Source organism: Nematostella vectensis, chromosome 10 (assembly GCF_932526225.1).
Source record: "Nematostella vectensis chromosome 10, jaNemVect1.1, whole genome shotgun sequence".
NCBI classification, from domain to species: domain Eukaryota; kingdom Metazoa; phylum Cnidaria; class Anthozoa; order Actiniaria; family Edwardsiidae; genus Nematostella; species Nematostella vectensis.
In genome coordinates this window covers 9312036-9334665 of record NC_064043.1, presented here as the reverse complement: position 1 = coordinate 9334665, position 22630 = coordinate 9312036, and the positions used below count along the sequence as shown (strand labels likewise).

The window sequence follows — 22630 nt, the reverse complement described above, 5'->3', positions numbered from 1 at the left end:
AGCAGCATTTATCAGGAAATTGTCGTGGCTCTGCACTACTATTCTCATGATGTTACAGAGCAAAAATCAAAAAAGAAAAGCTTTTTTTATGATAGCTAAAATACGGAATTGTTCTCCTAAACAAGCGAACACAACAAGGCAAACAACATGGACAGTCAAGGTGAGTTCCGGACGAAAATTTCAATTCAAAATAGTGGGAAATAGAATATATGAATCAAAACGTAATTCCTGTCATATTTCTTTTAAGTGTGATGCTTTTTGTTTGCAAATATTTCTGATAATAATTCTCAAACAAAACGATTTTTGTCGTTTTACAACTTCTCTGATTTTCCCGGTGTCACTATTCAATCATCTTGCTTCCACTGTGTTTTTAATTGGCTGAGAGGTCAATATTCTTGAACGCTGATTGGATGCTATTTTGGCGCGCACTAAAATGGCTTCCCAGTTCTGTTAGTTATAATCGTAAAAGAAACTTTTCGTCAAATAAGTAAAATACATCTACAAATCAAGACTTATCTATCTAGCTCCGGTAAGAACGACCTTTACGACTCCTGTATACACAGTTGTGTTAGTAAAACTATGTATCATTAAGCTTATTTAATTGACAATTCATTTGTTATTTATTGGCAAATGTGTGAGGAAAAACAAAAAGCATTTCGCAATCATCCTTGCAAAGTCTTTCTCTTTTCTTTTCCTGTCTATGTTATGTTTTTGTCCCAAATTTTAGCGGAGCCAGCGCGGCCGCAAGCCGCGCGCGGAGCTCTATAGGTATAGAAATAGGGAAACAATACACCAAAAACTCGAAATCGACTCCGCCAAATTTTCGTCTTTAATAAGACTTCTTCAGTCTGCCCTGAAGAAGTCTTATTAAAGACGAAAATTTGGCAGAGTCGATTTCCAGTTTTTGGTGTATTGTATTCATTGTTCTGGTACAAGATCGCGACAGTTTGGGCTTTTTGATTCTATTGGTATAGAAATTATAGAAATATGGTATAGCTATGCGACTTGGTTTTGTGGTCATCGCGCGGGTATCCTGTGGTGTCACAATCCACCCAGTCAATCGTGCAACTCCCAGGCCCCACTCGGTCTTACGTTTTTACGTATTTTTATTTTTTTACCGCATTCAAAGTTCGTATGTTCACAGCAAAAAAGGCAGATTAAAAATAGTATTTAATGAGAAAATATGCGGATTCAAATGGGCTGAAATCTGAGGGACCGTTTTTTCTGAAGTACGAGCCGATAGTAAAATCTACCCGAGTGTTCGCGAATCCCGTCCGTTGCAGCAGCGAAAAGAGGACTACTTAGAGGCTCTACACTACCATTTTAATAATATTCCTTTACGTCTATATAACTATGGAGATCTATAAGGAGATCCTGAGAAGAAAGGGCCTTGGATTGATGTATGTTTTCAGCTATAAAAATAATTCACTTGTGTCGACGCTTGCTAGCAGTTCACAGTTTACAACAAAAAGCGAACACCACCACACAAGCGACAAACAGAAAGCGACAAAAAACACTGCCAAGGTGAGTTTTGAACGACGGTTTGTATTGAGAATATCACAGTTATTTTTCTTTTATTGTGCTTTTATAATGCTCGTTTCTTCCTGTGTTTTTTTTCCAAAACCAATCGCTCATGCTAAAACACCGTACCAGTTCGACGTCAAGATGTCATATCAAAGTCATCTACCCTTGTTTTGATTGGCTAATACCATCTACTTGGATTCCGATTTGCTTATAATTTTGGCGTGCACTTAAGTGCACCAGTCCCTTAGATTCAACTGAGGAGTTCCAAATAAGAAATTTCGAAATCGCTCAAAATTGGTTTAAAGTTAGCCCCTGGTTCTCTTATCATGGTTAAAAAGTTTGAGTTACATACAATAAATATTTTTCGAGAAATTCCGAATTTACGATTTTGCCTATAAAATCGCCGATTTGGGGGCATTTTTCACCTTTCGTAAAAAATCGCAAAATATTCTTTAAATATACGCGGAATTAAAAATAGCGATACAGATCCTTAGAAAGGAGTTGCTAAGGTATAAATCGAGTGGTTTCTTTACTTTTTCCGGCAAAAAAAGTATATTTTATTGCTGTCGAAACATGTCCATAAAAAATATCGACTTGAATAATAGCTTAAATTAGGGGCTTATAAAACCGATGGTACATGGATTTTCGCAGAAATTTTGCACTTTGAGCAAACATTGGTGTTATTTCTTTCGATTCAGCAAATAAAAAATTGGGGGAATCAAATTCCCGAATTATAATGAAGCCGAACGCAACCCCATGTCGAGCTCAAATAACACGCGATTTTCTTGACAGCCGTCTTTATTAGATACACATACCTGTTTGTACAGGAGAAAAATCACAGAAAATAAACTCTACCCTTGCTGTATACTAATCTCAGATGCTGTATAATTGTCTTGGTTCATCCTTGGAAGTTACTGGAAGTCAATAAAGACATTACAATAAAAAATATTTGCTATTTTGTACAGACTTCAGTTCAGAACTCCTGCCGGAATGGCAAACTTTGAAGGATTTGTTTGGGTTTTAAAGTTTCTTTACGCTCAATTGAAGTAAAAGGTATTCAAGCACGTCAGTTCTTACCTTCTGCCAAGAGGTTTTCAGGGAAAAAGCCGATTTGTAAGATTAATTTCAATGCAAAGGTCAAGTACTACAACACGAGTCTGGTTTCAGATGACAACAACTGATCAGCGGTCTGCCAGATGAAAATGCGTGACTTTCCACAGGTATCCTAATCCCGATAAGAACATACCGTTTTGAGTCCTAGTCTTTCTTTATTAGAAAATCATATTTTAAAAAAGGCGATATCATGTCTTGTTTGTCTATTTTCAAAAACATCTGATGATTTGGTAAAGAACTTAGGCGTAAGAGTAAAAATTGTATACGTTACGTTTATCTGCATATTAGTTGTGTGCGCATGAGCACTGCTTGATTACTGCAGAAATTTTTATCAATAATGGGAGCGGGTCTTTGTAAAATGAAGACAGGACCTACGCGGACCAGACCTCGGCGGGCCGGGTTATTTTTATTTTATTTTTTTTTAATACACAAACATATGTGAAGAAACCGTTTAGCTACTTTGTAATCCACACCACCCTATTTACCATCTTCCATAAGTCACCCCTTACTCAATTACTATTTTTACCTTTTGTTAGTTAATCATCAATGAACTTTGTACATATACTAGCTGTAACATGCCATTGTAACTCATTTATAACCTGAAGCTGAAGAAGGCAGGTATTGGCCAGCCGAAATATCGTTCTAAAAAACATAAATCTGCGTTGTTGTCGACTTTTTCTTTTAAAGGTTTTACCTTTTGCGTGGGAGTCCCTAGGGTAAATGTGCCGTTGTTGCTGGTCGCCGGTGGGACGGAGTTTCTTTTTCATTACGGACTTGCTCCAGGTGACTGAAGTAGTTTGAAAAATCGGTAGCTGGAAAATCGGCGACTACCGTGAGAATAGTGACTTTAAATGGGCTGCTTCGCTACTTTGTAGCAAGAGAAAACAAATATCACTCTGTCCAACCACTGATGAGCTGTCAGTTAACTCAATGTAAACTGTTGATTGCCGTTAGAACAGTAACCCTCTATGGGCTACTTCCCTTCTGCACAAGCACAATCGTAGATTGCCGTGAGAACATTATCTCGTTATTGGCTACTTTGCTTGATATAACAAGAACAACAACTGTGCAATGCCAACAAGACTGCCTGGAAAAGGGTTACAAAATCAGTTGGAGCTTGCGACAGATTGAATGAACATGTCTATGATTCCGATACAGACGACGATCTACTCCCCGTGTTTGAGGGGTAAAATAATACTTTCGCTAAACGAAAGATATAATGCTGATTGACATTGTTTTAATGCGAGGGATGTTTAGCCTGTGAGCTAGTCTGTACTTTTGCGCAAAGTCCGTAATGAAAAATCAATCTCCGTCGCATATCCCCCCCCCCCCCCCTCCCACATACACACACACACACACACACACAAACATCGGAACACACATAAACTAATATAAGGAAAGCAGAGGTGCGCGATAAATAAGTCGAGTCTACGAAACGGGAAGTTGAGTTGAAATAGGGACTCCCCAAAATATGCCCAGGGGGGGGGGGGGGGGGGGGGGGGGGGGGAGGGGGATGCAGGGTGTGCGCCCACAGCGGCCGAGGGTCCACTTTCGGTTCCCAATTGACGTGCTATTTGTAGACAAAACTATAAAGCATAAGCTAGATAACCCTGGTACGTAGCCTAATCCGACAATAAAAGTCCCTGAAGATACTGCAAAGGCATAAAAAAATCCCTCTTTGTGTATGTTCTTTCGGGGGTAGTCAGATTTCTATTAGAGAACTCATTTGACTCGTCGTCGCCTTACTCGTCCCCTCTCAGAACAGCCGAATTCCGAGCTACGGACAAGCAACCATTGCCTGGGCCACCTGTGATTACATTTGCGTTTCAAGAGTCACCTACGCGCGCGCTTAACAAATACTCCGGTCGTTAAATCATGATTCACTTACCAGCTCTAGCAAGAAGAAGTTCAAACTCAGTTTAAAGTTTAAGAACGCACTTTGAATTGCTCGAGCAATCGACACTAGGGCCACAAGGACCACCCACGCAAACAGCGTAATAACAGGTAGTCATGATCAAGAAAAATATCAAGCATCATCTGAATTACAATTTTATGCTTGCCTGATTTTATAACAAGCAGCCTCATGTGATCTCTTTGTGTTGCCCTAAAGCCTTTTGTGGCTAACGGAGGTGTTACTGTAACAGGATGCCGCTTTGAGGGAGTGTGACAATTCTTTTAGCTTATGCCCTTATGTCAACGAAGCATGTTTGCTTGTGGTATTTGTGTTTTATTCTTCGATTGGTGTTTCCTACGGTATCTTTTTAAAATAATTTTGGCATCATTAATATGTTTTTTTATAGAATGAAGAACATAAAATAAGAAATAATCTAGAATAAAAACTGCAAGCCGACTAGTTGAACTATTCTTTATATCGGGTTTCCTTTGCAAATTCATGCATTCTCATCTGGTAGACCGCTGATCAGTTGTCATCTGAAACCAGACTCGTGTTCAAGTACTTGACCTTTCATTGAAATTAATCTTACAAATCGGCTTTTCTCCCAGAAACCTCTTGGGCAGAAGGTAAGAACTGACGTGTTTGAATATCTTTTACTTCAATTGAGCGTAAAGAAACTTTAAAACCCAAACAAATCCTTCAAAGTTTGCCATTCCGGCAGGTGTTCTGAACTGAAAGTCTGTACAAAATAGCAAATATTTTTCATTGTAATGTCTTTATTGACTTCCAGTAACTTCCAAGGATGAACCAAGACAATTATACAGCATCTGAGATTAGTATACAGCAAGGGTAGAGTTTATTATCTGTGGTTTGTCTCCTGTACAAACAGGTATGTGTATCTAATAAAGACGGCTGTCAAGAAAATCGCGTGTTATTTGAGCTCGACATGGGGTTGCGTTCGGCTTCATTATAATTCGGGAATTTGATTCCCCCAATTTTTTATTTGCTGAATCGAAAGAAATAACACCAATGTTTGCTCAAAGTGCAAAATTTCTGCGAAAATCCATGTACCATCGGTTTTATAAGCCCCTAATTTAAGCTATTATTCAAGTCGACATTTTTTATGGACATGTTTCGACAGCAATAAAATATACTTTTTTTGCCGGAAAAAGTAAAGAAACCACTCGATTTATACCTTATCAACTCCTTTCTAAGGATCTGTATCGCTATTTTTAATTCCGCGTATATTTAAAGAATATTTTGCGATTTTTTACGAAAGGTGAAAAATGCCCCCAAATCGGCGATTTTATAGGCAAAATCGTAAATTCGGAATTTCTCGAAAAATATTTATTGTATGTAACTCAAACTTTTTAACCATGATAAGAGAACCAGGGGCTAACTTTAAACCAATTTTGAGCGATTTCGAAATTTCTTATTTGGAACTCCTCAGTTGAATCTAAGGGACTGGTGCACTTAAGTGGTTTTCATTCCACTGGCAATTGCCATGAAAGTGTTAAATTGACAATTGACATGAAAGTGTAAATACTTACAAGTTCTACAAATTCAGGCATATACTCCTCACGGTAAGTAAAAATTTAACGACAGAAATACGTAGTAGTATAGTTACTGTATCAATGTCACTTAGCTTTTCGATTTATACATTTGTTTATAGAGTTTGCTTTGAGAATTCGTGGTCCAAATCAAACAATTTGAGCATAACAACATCCTTTTATATTCTTCGTTCTCTCTATACTTTATTGACTGCGTTGAGATATTTAATAAAGGCTGACAAATACCATCCTGTCATATATTGCTAAAGAAGACCTTTCTTGTCTTTATATTCTGTTTATTTAGTCTTTTCAAAGATACAGCAACATTTTTTCAACATTAACATACTTAACTTACATTAACTTTACAGTTACAAGATAATTTTCTCATCGAAAATAAAAACACAAAATGCAAACCCTTATTACCTATATTCTTTTTGCTTAGCTTATATTGTCTGCATCTTGCATACTATCTATTGTGTTTATTTATTTATTATTCAAATATTCAAATAATTTATTTATTATTCAAATAGTTGTGGAAAGTTAATAAGGTCATAAATGGCATGATGAAAATGTTGTTTTGAAAGAAAAAATACTTACTGCATTACTGATAATTTTTTTTATCAAAGCAGCTATAGTCCAATTCCTTCCTTTTCTCTCTCTCTCTCTCTCTCTCTCTCTCTCTCTCTCTCTCTCTCTCTCTCTCTCTCTCTCTCTTGACTATTGATATTATTTGCTGTTTCCTCTCTGTACCCTAAATAAATTAAAATAGGTAATAGGTTTGAAATTAGACATTTTCAATCAATTTGTTCTCCTCCATTGCATTTAATTTTGGAGTAGCATTTGCCTCTTTGCAAGGGCAAATCTGGTCAGAATGTAGCTTTGATACAATGAAACTCCTATCAAAAGAAGGGTTTTTCATTAGAGCAACCCCGGGGGGGGGGGGGGGGGGGGGGGACTCTCCAGAAAGATAGACGGGGGTGCTCGACCTATCTTTTACCGTATAAAATTCTTACCAACTGCTATCTCTTAGGGTGTGTTTTAGGATTTTTCCAACTCTGCTATCTTTTAGGGGTTTTCACGCCCGGGGAGGAGGATTTTTCCGATTCTGCTATCTTTAAGGGTGTCTCACACTCAATGGTGGCCCAATCGCTTGAAATGTATTTTACAATAAACCACAAGTCAACTGATCGGTTAATACTTTCTACTTTATTTTTAGGTAACATAACAATATAGGATCCGTCAGCAAATTAAAACCAGCATTGTTTTTTTAATGCTATCTCTCAGGGTTAAAAATTCGTATGGCCACACCCAATGTGCTGTCTCTTAGGGGTAAGAATTGTTGTTTACCACGCCCTTAGTGCTATCCCTTAGGGTTAAAATTGATTATGCTGTCGAGCACCCCTTTCTCTCTAACTCACGTTTCTCAAAGTCCCCCCCTCCCCCCTGGGAGCAAGGTACTTAAATTATATAAAGACAACATCAAACTTGTGCTTTTTCAATAATAAATCTGTAAAGAGAACAGTTTTATATCAAACCCATATGTAAAGAGAAAGGGGGAAATGTTAGGAATATGCTCATTTAAGCTTTTATTGCATTATTGTTATATATTTTTTAAAGTAGTCACATTTTTTCAAATAGAGTAATTCATTTCTCCCTTTTTCTTCTCCCCATTGACTTTTTGTTATATTTATTTCTCTATAACCCTAACATGGTTTGGTTTGAAATTAAAAATTGGAATTAAGCTCTTTCAGTAATAATTTAGGATTTGCCTCCATTGCATTCATTTTTGAGTAGCCAGTATGTGTGGATCCAGGGTTTCTAAAACCAACAGGCCAAAGGGTGGGTGCACCAATATGTAATGCATGACAGGAGGTATATTTGTGGAGTTTAGTTTCAACACATTCTTCTGAATAATCAGTTGCGGGACAGTAGCGGGTCTATGGGGGGAGGGTTAGGGGGTTCAAACCTCCCCTTAGGCTTTCTTTTTTTATTGTTTTCAGTGTATCTTTTCATTCCAAAATCGTTACGAAGGTAAAATAATGACGAAAATGTGTTTGGGCCCAATACACCCCCCCCCCCCTCTTGGCAAAAAGCTAGATCCGCCCCTGAACTACAGTATGGCATCTAAATCTTTGGAATGCTGTTACATCCTTGATATATTCTTCACAAGGTCAAAGCTTGTTAGAATGGTGTTTTAATAAAAAATATATATAGTGGAACTTCTATAAAGGGAAATATAAATTGACCATTAGACTCTTGAAATAATATTCTCGTCAACTAAGACACCTTTAACTTTGACAGCCTTTTTCACACCAAGTTTTAGTATTTTGTTAACTTTCATACTGCATATTTAATATTATTGAATGAGTACTTGCTTGATCCATTTGGAGGGGCCTTTACAATTCATAATTACATGGCAGTAAAATTTGACATATTTTTAATCTTATTAAATAAAACATACTAGAGACACCAAGAGCCCCCTAAAACTACCCCTATCAGTCAACACAAAAAGGTGTTAAATGCTGGCTCCGCTTTTAGGCAGTGCCTAAATCTATATATTATGATGAATACACAAAAACGTCAAAATGTCTCTTTTTCTTTCTCGTATAAAGCCAATATTGATCTGCTGTCTGTTTTTGTTTGGTAAAGATACTAATCTAATCATATTTGTTTTCCTCTATGTTTGTTCTCATGTTTTAAGAAAATTAGAAAATTAAAATAACAGCGAGCAATTTTATCTGATTCAGGTGAACTGTTAATACCCAAAAGCCATGATGTGAGACTGAACGAAGGCATGGATGATGAGCAGCATATTTTAGCAAAACATTTAAAACAGAGATCAATTCTAAACTGGAAAAAAAAACTATTAAGTGGAAACATCTTAGGGTCCTGACCCCGTACGCAGTTCTGCTCAAGGTTAAACCAATCAGCTATCGAGCTATGATTTGGGGTTTGCACGGCGCAGATCTGCGCGGTTTGAGCCAATCAGACGTTATAGATCTCGGTGACATCAAGGAGGTGTTGACATACAATAACCAGACTACTCTGTATGGCATAAATATCTGGTTATTACATGTCAACAGGGGTAAAGCCTTTGTTAATTCTCAAACAAAAGGTAAAACAAAACCTCTGAAAGTCTGAACGAAAACACCTTCCTTTGACTAAATACAATAAGCTAAAAAGGAGCGACATTATTTCCACAGTTCTTCTTTTATTATTATAGTTTCTCAAATTGGTACTTTTTGTGTTTGATATGTGTATTATTTTTAGCTTACTTGAAGGGTGCTAATTTGGCGGGATTGTTTTGGCGCGTTAAGAACAGTGTTCTCAAATACTGGAACATCCTTCGTGTATCTCCTCCTTAGAGTTAATCGACTAACTCCAATATAATGCCTTCCTTATTTTCGGAGTTTATGATATTTCTTTAAATACCTTGTATCCCAGAAGAGTCCTTGCGTTATTTTCCAATTTCAACTGGAAGCTTGGCAAGCCTTAATCGGCCACGGCGGACTTGTTACTTTGCTTTAGTTGTAAATGCGCATGCAACCATACAAATATCCATCTATGGTCGCTTAACAGTAAACTCGGAATGATCAAGCCGGCTATAACGCGAGGCAACGTGAGTTGGAGTGCTTATCATTGCAAGTGGTCACAAGACACAAAGCGCAGTCCTGCGCTTGCATTAGCCAATAATTCTACAAGTATTCACTTCCTTTAGCGCAGGACTGCTCATGTATCAGCGAATCCCGTATTTAGCGTGATATCGGAACCCACGTGAACTGCTACCTAGCGCCTGGTTAATTAACCTGGTTAATCTACTCGGCTTAGTTCCGTATTGTAACTCAAACATATTGATTAAAAATAAACTTCTCACTATATCCAGAGTACTTTTCAATTATCTGTTAAGGACTCGCTTATTTTGAGAAATTCGGGCTCGTTATGAAAGTAACGCGAAACTGCAAAACTTGAGCGCAGCCCTGCTCTCGCATTAGCCAATAATGATACAATTATTCACTTCCTGTTGCGCAGGACTGCTCATGTATCAGCGAATCCCGTATTTAGCGTGATATCGGAACCCATGTGAACTTCTACCTAGCGCAGAGCAGCTTATGCCCTTGTACCTGCCACTTGGTTAATCTACTCTGCTTAGTTTCGTATTTTCAATCAAACATGTTGTTTAAAAGTAAACATGTATATAGTTATGAAAGTGATGCGAAACGGGAAAACTTGTGAGTTAATTACGAGTTTCGCGCACGACTGCACCGTTTTGTGCTTATCTTTCAAGATATTTTGTACTTCACTGTTAGCAAAGCGGCCGTTATCTTATCAAATCATAAATAACATTAGTATGATCAAGCCGGCTATAACGTGAAGCAACGCGAGTTGGAGTGCTTATCATTGCAAGTGGTCACAAGACACAAAGCGCAGTCCTGCTCTTGCATTAGCCAATAATTATTCACTTCCTTTAGCGCAGGACTGCTCATGTATCAGCGAATCCAGTATTTAGCGTAACATCGGAACATATTGATTAAAAATAAACGTGTCACTATATCCATTGTGCTTCTCAATTATCTGTTAAGTACTCGCTTATTTTGAGAAATTTCGGGCTCGTTATGAAAGTAACGCGAAACGGCAAAACTTGAGCGCAGCCCTGCGCTCGCATTAGCCAATAATGATACAATTATTCACTTCCTGTTGCGCAGGACTGCTCATGTATCAGCGAATCCCGTATTTAGCGTGATATCGGAACCCATGTGAACTTCTACCTAGCGCAGAGCAGCTTATGCCCTTGTACCTGCCACTTGGTTAATCTACTCGGCTTAGTTTCGTATTTTAACTCAAACACATTGATTAAAAATCCAAGAAGCTCTATCATAAAACGTAGTGCTTAACAAACTTATTATCACTGTCAGTCATTCTTTATTTTATGAGTGTTGCTACTTTGCTCTGGGGAGTACACATCTAAATGTTAAATCGATAACAGAACCGGTGCGCAGTTCTGCGCTCGCCCTAGTTACAGGTGACAAGCTCTACCGATAAAACATGACAAAATGCCGACAAACCAATCTCAGCGCAGCACTGCTCTGTGAAGGCGACCGTGTCAGCAAAGCGTGGTTATCAGCTTGCGCGGGCAGGCAGGCGATGCAAAACCATAGGGATCCAAAAAACTCAGTCTCAAAGTTATATACCATTTCTCTATACCTGGTGTACTCCGTGTATGGTCTACTCCGGAAATCCAAAGGGTACATTTTGACACTGCAATCGGTAGTAATAAACTCCAACAAGCGTCCTCTCCACTAAGCTCCACATCGGCGTACACCATTCATTTGTTTTCTTTATTAAGCTTTCTTCTTTTAGGCTTCTTTGGAGGGGCATTTGTTGATTTGACCTGTTTGACAAAAAATACAAGAACTTTATACAAATTATTAAACTATAACGGTAATCAAAATCTGATATGCTCATCTAGTCGAATCTAATCATTCGAGTTTAAGGACGAAGAGCTAAGCGTATTAACCGTACACCTCGCGCTCTTGTCAAAACTATATGTATGCTAAAATTGTTAGATCACCATTCTCGTTCTCTAGGTGACCATCTAGAGACTCATAGAAAACTAAAATTCTAATGTTGTTATATATACCCAACAGCGTAACCAATCAAATCAGGAATTGTGAGAGCTAGTTTCCACTAAATAAGTAAAGTTTCATAATTACCCCAGCAAATTTTAGTTCCTTGTTCATCTGTCTCAATATTGCTTCCTCTGCCTGATTTATCCGGTCGTCTTCTTCTTCTTGTTTTGGGGGAGGCTCCTTGTATTTCAAATTGCTGATGTCGAATGCAAGAGCGCCAGCTTCCTGGTATTCTTCATCAGTCATTGCCTCCCAACATTGCCACTTGGGTCGTTCGTTCTGAATGAAGGACTCCCACCAATTGCTATCTGTACCGCTTAGCCGAGACCTAACATTCTTCAGTTTCTCCGCCATTTCGTCGGGACTTGGATTCTTGTTATTCTCAGGTCTCACAAGGGAAGGTTTTCCAACAGGTGGTGTGTACATGGCCACGAAAGGTTTAGCTGGATACCACTGCTGGTCTGTTGCCCAGTAGCGGTAAAACCATCTCCACCTCGCCCCTGCCATTCTTCTTAAATCGCAAATAATGTGGGTGACTGTGATTTTTGAAACCAAGGATATATGGTCGTAGCCACTCCTTGATATCAAAAATCGCATTCATTAAAGATGTACAAGGGCGAGGCGTGTAGCTTTCTGCTATTACCCTCCGTAGCGCATCAATTGTCTCTGCGTTCTTCCTCTTGAGACCGCCACTTATTCGACTAAACATCTAAAAGAAAAAAAATCCACAACCTTTTTATTAAAAAAACTGATTTGGATAAAGACATTGATTCCAACGGACGTAAGGGACGTGTAGCTTTCTGCTATTACCCTCCGTAGCGCATCAATTGTCTCTGCGTTCTTCCTCTTGAGACCGCCACTTATTCGACTAAACATCTAAAAGAAAAAAAATCCACAACCTTTTTATTAAAAAAACTGATTTGGATAAAGACATTGATTCCAACGGACGTAAGGGACGGAAAGAAAATAAAAATCTGCTTGTTTGACATGTCTGCCGCGGCTGAGTTGTGTAACGTCACGTTACTCATATTCCGCCATCTTTGCTTCAATTATTTTTAATTTACCTGGTCCACATCCTCGTGCGTGTGCCCGACCATTAAGTAGGAAAGTTTGACCTTAAAGAATATAAAAACAACGCCTGACGTCATCAAAATGGTAACTTCTAAACTAAACTCACTACGAATATAAACTTTCAGTGTCTAGTCCACTGTTGGCGTCTGCCAGGGTGGGGAGGGGGGGTCTAAGCCACGGAAATTCCGAATAGGGGTCTATCCAAGAAACTGAAAAATATATGAGGAGTTTGCTGTTTAGAGCGAAGTTGAATAAATGAATAGGGAGAGGGGGTGAAGGGCATCTATAAAATAATCTAGATATTGTAGATTGCAGCAAAATGACTTATTTCATTGGTTCAAACCTAGGCTGTTGCATTTCTTCCTATAGCTACTACCAAATACTACATATAAGGGCCAATTACCAGACAACATTTTTTGAAGTAGGTGGTGTTTGCACAATTACCTTTTTAAAAGCACCGATGGCTACAAGGAAAGCACAAAATCCAAGTATATACACGTTCTTGCAATCTCGAGAGCAGTTGTCCTTTTGCCAATAAAGAGTTGGTGGCAAACTTCCTTTCTGTAGATAGTACAAATTAGGTAATGTTGAGCCGTCAAATTAGGTAATGTTGAGCCGTCAAATTAGGTAATGTTGAGCCGTCAAATTAGGTAATGTTAAGTAGTACGCGGAACCGTGATAGAAGCTGTACCTGACTGACAATGCTCTGTAAAACATGAATCAGACCACATGCCGTGGCGTTTGCATCTGCTGGGTAGCGCAGCAAATCTAGTATGCACCATGTTCTGTTATGCCCATGTGATATAACTCCAAGTACGTGAGTTTTGAGGAATTCTGCATTCTCGCCTTCCATCTAAAAGTAATATAACACTCTAGGATCTAGGAACTAGGATCGGCAAGTCAGGATCACTGCAAACTATACTAGTCCCAGTTGTTGGGGAACTTAACCACAAATTTGGAAATAATTTGGGTGCCAGCTTCCAAACTTCCGGACCTACTACGGATCATCTCTTGCCAATGGTTTCTTTTTAAAAACAACTGTAAAACATTCGGCATGTGACAAGCATACATGACATTCATGGATGCGTTTTATTTTGTACGTTTAAATACTCAAGGGCACGACTGCATCTATGATTTACTTACCTTTGACTTCGTGTGGAAATAGGGGACGTTTGTTTTGGCTTGATCCATGCCATCAGTTATCACAGACAGGTACTTTAGCGGATTTTCTTCTGCTTTGTGTCTGTGTTTGTAGTATTTCTTCCTCTCAGCTCTGAAAACAAAAAGGTACGGGTTGTCATCATAACCGCTGTTTGATGCTTACTGTTATGTGCTCTTGGCTCCTGTGCCCTGTCACGGCAGCGTTATTCGCTGAAAGACGTGCGGATAACAAATTAAGAATTTACTTACGATTGCTGGACTAAGTGAAGTCTTCTTTTCTCCAGCCAATTAAGGCGCCTAGTCTTTATGTTCAAGATGTTTTCTTTAATCAGCGTGCAAACTCCACATTTAGTATACCTGTTGACCTATTAGCAAAGAACACCTCAAGTCAGAAACGTATGTTGCAAAAACGAATACAGACGTTTCCGATTAATCTTGGATTCACTATGAAAAGTGTGAACAACGATGGATGATTACTCATCGAATTACAACGAAAGTTCAAAACTGAACAAAGAACGAGCGATAGCGGTAGCGAGCTTTTTCACTGCAAGTCATTAAGAGTACAGACGACGCTTAACCACATGCAATATGTTTTTCTACAACAATTGTAATTTACAAGACGGTGTGTGTGACAAATCTGTACAAATAGCGAAAACGCTCCTCTCCCAACCATAATGCGAGATCACTGGCTGTTGTTGTAAGAAAGTGTTTGAATTTTTGTATTTTTTAGATAATATAACGAATCGGGAAACAAAACTACTTAGAAATAGTAATTTACCTTTGGTATCATAACTCGCTTATATTCCTTCTTCCACATTTGTTGAAATCGGGTAACGCTCATCGCCTGCTTGTTTTTCTTCACCATCGCTTCTCTGTACGTATTGTAGACTCGCCTTTTGGTGAAACAGGAGGGAAGATGAAGTTTGTCTTCATTGGGAAGCCTGTCCGCCATCGAACGCACAAATTCTTCAAACCATAACTGAGCGCTCATGTACTTTTTGGACTTTTTAGCTCGTGGCCCACTTCTCTCTCCTATATGAGTAGCGCTACCCTCCTCGTAGGCTAGCCGGAGATTATGGAATCTAAAAGAAAAAGCACCATCTTCGTTTGACTATTTTTTATTTCGTGACCCACGCATTCAAAATTGCGAATAGCTACAAAGAAGTCATAAATAAGACTTTGATTTCTGACTGACAAAGATAACTCACTTATAATCCAGGCAATATTTATAGCTTAATATTTTACAATTCTCCTGTCTTATGAGAAACGCGTGAAACCTGTGAAGTGGTTATTATCTGCCCTCTCCATGTCAAAAAGTTTTTTCTATATAAATTATTAAATTACGGCTTGCCTTCACTTTTTTTTATAAGTGTGACTTCGTAATAGTACGGAGAAACATAACATTAGGGAGAGTCAAAATTACCTTCCATTGCTTATGCCATACGCAAAAAGCCATGCTTTTTGGCACACTGTTTTTCTACTGATTTGATAGTTGTAAATGTTGCGTCCAGAATCGTCTTTGTGGTGAGAAATGACTAGAAAACTTATTATGAATTCCCGCTGTTCTTCCTCTGTTTTATTCCAAAAGGCGCTTCTGCAAGCTTGGATATCCTTTCGATTCAGCATGTTCTCTAAACACTTCTTCTTCACGTTCTTCACGCAACACGTTGCCCCGAGAAACGAATTGCTGTCCCTTTCATGTCGTCCTCTTTTACTTATTCGGGGGTTTGGATCCTACGGAATATGTATATTTCCGCATATAAGGAACAGTTTTGTAAAACGATGTCATTACTTAGATAAAACGAAACAGTACAAATTTAAATAACATTACAACAATAGCATTTTCGCGGTCAATCTCTTGGCACTCTACCTCTTCGTCTTTATACTATAAATAACGATAAATGTGTTAAAAATATGTACATTCAAAAATCAAGACATCCTACCCCTCTCAGGGTCATAGTTCATTTTTTTCTCCTTTTGCAAGGTTATAACGCTAAAATGCACTCTAGTTTTAAGTATACATTTTTCAATATGGCTTTCTTCGATGTTTAAATGAATCAAATACAAATATGCGCTCAAAGGGAGGGGAGGGGTGGATAATTATCTTAAAACTAGCGTTTACTTATTCTTACTATAACTCACCAAACCACCGCTACCCCGAAGTCGTAATAGTGAAAAACGATTATACGCACCCAGGGCGCAAGAATTGTTAGACTCCTGAAATAGTAAAGAAGAGTACTTAATGTCTAACAAAGAAGGCTCAAAAGCGCACGGTGTCAATTTCAAAACATTATATCTAGCCATTCTCGCCAAATCTAACTCTAAAAGCATCATGCTTACCGTGGCACGTTGGTTGAGATTCTTCCTTAAGATGACAATTGCTAGAATTCCGACAGCAGGAGCATAACAGGTACAAAACGCCAAAAAGGCGCTGATACAAATTTTCACCTTCATTGCTTCAGCAACACTGGGCACATGTGAGCGCGAAATTTCGAAGTTGGCGCCTTTATTATATCATCCCGGCAATAGGTTCTTTTGGGACAGACCTGCGCAAGTTTGTCCAATTGGCTTGTTATTTTGGGTCACGAGATTCCAATATCAGGCAAATCTTTCAACAACTTTTCAATGAAGTGAATTGACATTGAGGTGAATTAGCGAAGCAAACAAAGTCTATAAAAATACTGGATAGATGTGAAAAAATTCCTTCCCTGCTAGCCTAGGCCTCTTTCCTCTGTATTTCGCTGGACTGTCCGAGTAATACAGAGAAAAGAAGCCTCTGCTAGCAGGGAAAGAAAACCCATTATTGCTAGCCGTTTAAATAGAGACCATGGGAAAATGGAATTTAGTTAAAAATGACTATGAAAACAATTATTTTACACTAAGTACTATATCGATATGTTAGGCTGAATTCTGTGCGGGTTTACCTGATTCAAGATTACTCATCATTGCATGTTATTTAAAGACTCCCCGCTAACTTCGTCCCGCACACCTAGTTTCTAACCCCTCTTTTTATTTCCCCTTTAGCCACACACAATTTCTCGTCGTTGCCCTTCCGCTCCGAGATTTTAGTTTTTAGCATTCTTACAACCCTCATCAATCTCAATATTTTTGTTTCATTTAACTTGTCAATCATACTAAATTTTGTCACCTCGTTAGCATCATGCCTCCACGCTTACGTCATTTCCCCACAGAGACACTCACCAGAAATACCGCCATCCACCCAATTTTCTAATCTTACATTTTACCATCGCAACCCCGCCAAATCACAAAACATATTATCCACACTATAATTGAAATCCTTCGCAGCCCCAGCAGTCGGAGTCACTCATTTTACTATTCATACCATCATATACTATTATAAGTATCACCTATAACTGCACTCTATGCTATTTACATAGCCGCTTTTCTCACCCTCCACTATTACCATGCACCCCCACCAGCCTCATCCTCAGCCTCATCCCGTTTGACTTGGTACGAATATCTGAATACCCGATTAAACCCTAAACGATATGTTAGACTTTCATAAGAGAACAGCAATATACGCGGTGGCGCACCCTTTGTCAGTACGACGTTGTTTACATAGAAAATAGTTGATACTCTTAGTTGTAAGTTATCTCGTTAATTAAAGCTGAAAGGGTTATCAAAGAAGGGTTATCTGAAAGGGTTATTAAAGCTGAAAGGGTTATCAAAAAAGGGTTATTTGAAAGGGTTATTAAAGCTGAAAGGGTTATCAATTGAAATCAGTTTGCATGTGATCTCCATCTCTCCAAATTAGTAAAGATAATTATGCGATGACAAGCGTAACTTTTATCTGGAATGATATAACTTTGCGCAATGAAGGAGCAACTTGGGTTTTCCTTTTGATGCTATCTTTGAATGTATCCATTTGTATTGAAATGATGCCGACTTGATGTTGATCAATATTTCGCAATTTCCGCTAAAAGTTGCATATAAAGCTTCACTGGACAACAGACCCGCTCATTTCGACTTAAGTTCATCCTGACAAAACCATCGATTTGTTATCTTAGAAAATCGTTATTTTATTAGAGATGGATTTACCAATCGCATCTGCCGCTAACCAGGCTCAACGCGAGGAGCAGTATGCAGTAGTCGAGCATCGTAAATTTCAAAATATACCCGACTTCATGCCTACAGTGATAGCAATAAGAGAAAATCTGTTTTCGGTACAAGGACACAGGGGAGATCTCTCCTGTGACAAAGAGGTGCTGAATGCTTGGAAAAGAAAAAACAAGACTGCATTTCAATTAATTACGGTAAGTTATTGTTTGCTTATTATTGAAAATAGATGAACGGTGAATGATTTCTTTTTTGCGCATGATTTCACTCTGTAGGATTTCAGGCGATACGAAAAGGTGGCCAAACTAAGCACAAGGAATTTTAACCTTGTAATTAAAATTAGTGCAGCCCCACACGAGTATACAACCAATGGGAAAATATCCCAGTATACTTTTCAATTCATCAAGGCCTCGATGTCTGAAGACGATATCTTCACGGCTTTATCTGATATATTAGATAAAAAGACGAGGATAGCGGATCTGAACAAAGTAAGTCCATTTTCTCACATTAATTTTTTCTTTCCTTGCTGCCCGTGAAAATGCAAAACTAATTATTCACTGACGTTTTTGTTTATTTTTACTACAAAGAAAGAAACTACACCTGGTGATAAAAAAGAGGGATGTAAATCGTGCGAAGCTTACAATGAATTAGTAAGAAAAAACATGCTTGTAATAATATCACAGTTTAACGATTTTGAAGTCATGTGCACTATCTTTAGTATAGTAGTAAAAATAATTTGTTCTCTGATCCTTTGCTCTGTGTAAACAAAATATTACTTCATAGCACCGTTAAAATAATTCTCTCTTTGTCAGATCGAACGTAATAAACGGGACAAAAAAGATGTCGACGAAATTAATGAATCACTACGAAGAGAAATTAAGGCAGTAAGTACTTCATTCCTCGAAAGATGTGTTAAAAACATAAAAAGTTGTTCAGTCTAAATGCCCGATTTTATATAGCAATTTTCAAATGTAGATTGCTTTCGTGGAAAGCAGATCTTTTTTAATGTTTCATTATATCATGAGATTTTCCATTACAGGCAATTCCGATGTATCGCGCTGCCGCGTTTTCAACAACATCGATTTCTTCTCGCTTTTGGGCTATTTTGTGCCGCCAGTCAAAAAGTACTGAGCATTTAGATTTTACCCAGTTTCGCCTGGCTTTTTTGTCGCGGCAGTGTCTGATTTTTGTCCAGAGGGAGGACAGTCAAGAGCAGTAAGCGTAATTCTGATCGGCTCAGAATTGTTTGACTGATCGCGATATATCGAAATCGGCAGTAAGATAATATTTTTTTTTTGTTTCTCCACAGTTGAAGTCAGAGCTCTCCAAAGCGAAGACAGAACGAGATTCTTTCAAAGCTAAGTGTGAAAAGGTAAATGAGAGTGCCACGTTTAAAAGCTCATACCTACGATTTGGAACAATTGAAACGATTGTTTCTCTTTTTTTTGTTACAAGCTCCAAATGACAGTGAATGCTACGCAGCACTTTGTAGACGAGCTGCAAAAACGAGAGGTTGTAAATCTGAGACAACACAAAGAGGCAAGTAATGAAAGAATAATATGTACAAATCGTCTAATCAATTAACATGCACAAATCGTCAAACTTAACGCATTGTGTGAATTTTTTTACGTATTGGCATACGTTTGGCATCTTATATTATCTACGATTTGGACTGCGAAGTAATACTTTAAGCAGGGTTTACCATCCTGACCCTGAGCGCAAACTCGTCCATTGCACTTGGCTAATATTGAATGTGGTCAATCTTTTTTTTATTTTTTTATTTTTTTAGAATGAGAGGTTGCTAGAAAGCAAATTAAACGAGTGCAAAGCCAAACTCGAGGAATACTCGGACAAGTACCATGTTAGTTTAAACTGTCATCTTTTTCGTTCAGCCTTATCGTCAAACAATATAACTACAAAGAAATGGTGTCGTTTTTCTCAAACAGATTGAATATAAGCAACCGCAGATCCAGGAAAACACGGACAGCGCGGGAAATCAGGATTCCCCAAAACGCTTGGTAAAAAAGGTTAGGATATATATGTAAAGAAAATACTAGACAATAACGTCAATAAATGAAATAAGCGTTTTTTTCCCCTATTTTTCCCCTCTCCGCTCTCAATTAGAAGCAGCCGCATGAGTTGTCAACTTTTTCTGGCGAGAATGAATACAGCATCGACGAGACAATCCATAAGGTATTTTAAGTGATAAGTGTGGTATTCTGCAGTATGGCACAAGGGCGGATACAGGATAGGTGGATTGGATGGATATTCAGCCCCCTTTTTGAGTAGAAAAAAATTGGACAATCACTTTGTTTGAAAAAAAAATCCACCCCCCCCCCCCTCCCCCATTTTAAAATCCTTGATCCTCCCCTGCGAGAGAACTGGTGTTTTGTGAATATCTTAGGAGCAGTGCTGGCTAAATGAAATTCCGACAAAAGTGGTTTGAAAACATTTTCAGCGCATCTCTTTCGTATACTTAATTTGCAGGTTTCGCTTGCATCTGGGTTCTCGTTTGAGCTCTGCGAGTCAGACGAACCATTTCTTTTCTCGAGTGAACGAGAAGGAGAACCCGTGGATTCAACGATTCCTCCGAGCCCTGAGGCGAATTCTGTTGCAGACTATGTAATACCTTTGTCACCCATCACGCTACAAGACAACTCACCTAATGATGTGACCGAGGTATGTGATGAGCTGAAAGCGAAAAAATTAACTCAATTACAGTAATAACAGTACCAGTAGTACCTTCTTGTGAAATTTTATGCGTTCTGAATTACATTATCGTTATCTTTAGGTCAGACATTCAACACCGAAAAGAAAAAATGAAAAGAAAATGAAGGTAAATTACTCATTTTATGAACACTTTTGTTAAAATTCCGATAAACTATCCCTTCTTTTGTAGGAATCAAAAAGACAAAAGAAAGGCGAAGTACATGGAAGGAGCGCTCCAGAAACTCAGGCATTCTATCTAATACTTGTAATTTGTTGTTAAAATAGGTGACTGAGAATCCTGATTTCTCGTCCTTTTATCAAAGAGAAAAACTAAATGAAATATTTCGTTAAATTTTAAACAACTTGTCATGTGGAATTTGAAATAACATCAATATATTTTTCTTTTTTCTTTAAGGAAATCGTTGCAGTTGTATACTCTACGACTACGACAAATGAGGATATTTTTTTTCTCGGTTCCATTGTGGAATCTCTACCGGAGGGAAAAATTTTGATTAAGTTTATGGAACGAAACTAGGGAAAGTTCCGCTGGACAAAATCTCCCACAGAAGAAACACTGTTCGAATATCAGATTGTCCAGCGGGGCGTAGACCTCACTATTAATCCCAACCCTGGGTTTTCCACGAGTCGATGCCATCAGGTCATGCTCATGCTCGATGTTTTTCAAGCCTTGTGCCCTGCATTCGACTGATGCAATGAAGCCCAGCAAAGCTGCAGACCACAGAAGGAAGACGCTCCGAATACCGGCCATCTCGCATTGACTATCCGGGGAAGTGCCCTGTGACAGAGTCACCGGCTCCTCATGTGATTTGAGGTCATCACCGGAAGTGAACTTTTGTACCGGAAGTAAAATAACTGGTAGCGTTATTGTTTAGGGATGAGACACATCCCAAAAGTATAATTTGCTTTAACTCAAAGAAACCAGCCTTTATGCCATCGCCTTAACAAATAAACACACAAAATATAAGTGTGTTAAAATACCAAATTTAAAAAGGAAATGGGAAAGTAAGAAGAAGATAGTAGATGGTCTTTTAATATAAAAGAAAAAAATAAGAAAAGGTCACAAGACACAAAGCGCAGTCCTGCGCTTACATAAGCCAATAATGATAAAATTATTCACTCCCTGTCGCGCAGGACTGCTCATGTATCAGCGAATCCCGTATTTAGCGTAATACCGGAACCCACGTGAACTGGTAACAGAGACGTGGTTCTTAGCGCAGAGCAGAATTTTACGAGTGTTGCTACTTTGGTCTTGGGACTACACATCTCAATGTTAAAGCGATAAAAGAACCGGATTTTTTGTATGTGAACGTGGTGCGCAGTTCTGCGCTCGCCTTAGTATACAGGGGACAAGCTCTACTGATAACACAAAATGCCGACAAACTTGTGAGTGCGACATAGATTCGGGAACTCACACGATCATCTTGTTAAAGAGACTGCCCTCTTAAAATAAAGGGTATTGTATTCTATTAACCATGATATGCCGTGGCCTGCCCTCTGTCAGCGACCTTGTTAAGCATATCACGCTCGAATTACCACAAAAGGATATTTCAGGTATTTCTTAGTACATAGAGGAACAAGCAAAACTAGACCTTCATTTACTGACTACTACTGAGCTACTATCACGCAAAAAAACAAGCAATGACATTTGTCCCGATAAAACGCATAGTTATTTGCAGAGTAAAAATCATTACGGTAAATAATTTGTGTGTGTTCAAATCGATAACAATCTACGAGAGCGCAGTTCTGCGCTCTCCTCAGCCAGTTACATTGATTTTAAGACATGGTCTACAAAAAGTCAAACTATCCCGGATACGCGGCGAATCCGGGAACATTTGTCAACAGAGACATTTTAACCGTTTTTATGATAATTGTTGAATTCGGTA

At 38.5% G+C, this 22630-nt stretch overlaps 2 protein-coding genes and 3 long non-coding RNA genes across 8 annotated transcripts; 2 read left to right on the top strand and 3 right to left on the bottom strand.

The window, feature by feature from the left end:
• Positions 1 to 2304: 2304 nt before the first annotated feature.
• LOC125573292 lies at positions 2305 to 3135 on the bottom strand. The gene is made up of 2 exons (XR_007314055.1): positions 2602 to 3135; positions 2305 to 2438 (listed from the first exon to the last, which is right to left on the bottom strand). It is a non-coding gene; the product is annotated as an uncharacterized LOC125573292 (long non-coding RNA).
• A 202-nt stretch (positions 3136 to 3337) lies between these two features.
• Positions 3338 to 4618, bottom strand: LOC125573280. The gene is made up of 2 exons (XR_007314043.1): positions 4526 to 4618; positions 3338 to 3449 (listed from the first exon to the last, which is right to left on the bottom strand). It is a non-coding gene; the product is annotated as an uncharacterized LOC125573280 (long non-coding RNA).
• A 431-nt stretch (positions 4619 to 5049) lies between these two features.
• LOC125573279 lies at positions 5050 to 5455 on the top strand. Its single transcript, XR_007314042.1, has 2 exons — positions 5050 to 5157; positions 5322 to 5455. It is a non-coding gene; the product is annotated as an uncharacterized LOC125573279 (long non-coding RNA).
• Positions 5456 to 9320: 3865 nt separating this feature from the next.
• On the bottom strand, positions 9321 to 16397 carry LOC5513564. 2 transcript variants are annotated; one of them, XM_048733725.1, is made up of 12 exons: positions 16281 to 16397; positions 16083 to 16157; positions 15364 to 15674; positions 14719 to 15022; positions 14190 to 14305; positions 13923 to 14052; positions 13471 to 13632; positions 13224 to 13340; positions 12773 to 12823; positions 12519 to 12584; positions 11793 to 12417; positions 9321 to 11470 (listed from the first exon to the last, which is right to left on the bottom strand). In XM_048733725.1, the coding sequence occupies exons 1-11, from the start codon at positions 16392 to 16394 to the stop codon at positions 12148 to 12150; spliced, it is 1716 nt and encodes a 571-aa protein (XP_048589682.1). In that variant the 5' UTR covers positions 16395 to 16397; the 3' UTR covers positions 9321 to 11470; positions 11793 to 12147. The 2 variants fall into 2 exon arrangements, with proteins under 2 accessions (XP_048589682.1, XP_032239011.2); XM_032383120.2 differs by having other exon boundaries at positions 16083 to 16394.
• Positions 16398 to 17989: 1592 nt separating this feature from the next.
• Positions 17990 to 22444, top strand: LOC5513563. Of its 3 annotated transcripts, none has more exons than XM_032383122.2 (13): positions 17990 to 18214; positions 18293 to 18505; positions 18605 to 18667; positions 18830 to 18901; positions 19327 to 19389; positions 19473 to 19556; positions 19807 to 19878; positions 19964 to 20044; positions 20145 to 20210; positions 20505 to 20696; positions 20809 to 20853; positions 20917 to 20973; positions 21142 to 22444. In XM_032383122.2, exons 1-13 carry the CDS (start codon positions 17990 to 17992, stop codon positions 21259 to 21261), a joined length of 1353 nt encoding a protein of 450 aa, XP_032239013.1. In that variant the 3' UTR covers positions 21262 to 22444. The 3 variants fall into 3 exon arrangements, with proteins under 3 accessions (XP_032239013.1, XP_032239012.1, XP_032239014.1); XM_032383121.2 differs by having other exon boundaries at positions 20142 to 20210; XM_032383123.2 differs by lacking the exon at positions 20145 to 20210.
• Positions 22445 to 22630: the final 186 nt, after the last annotated feature.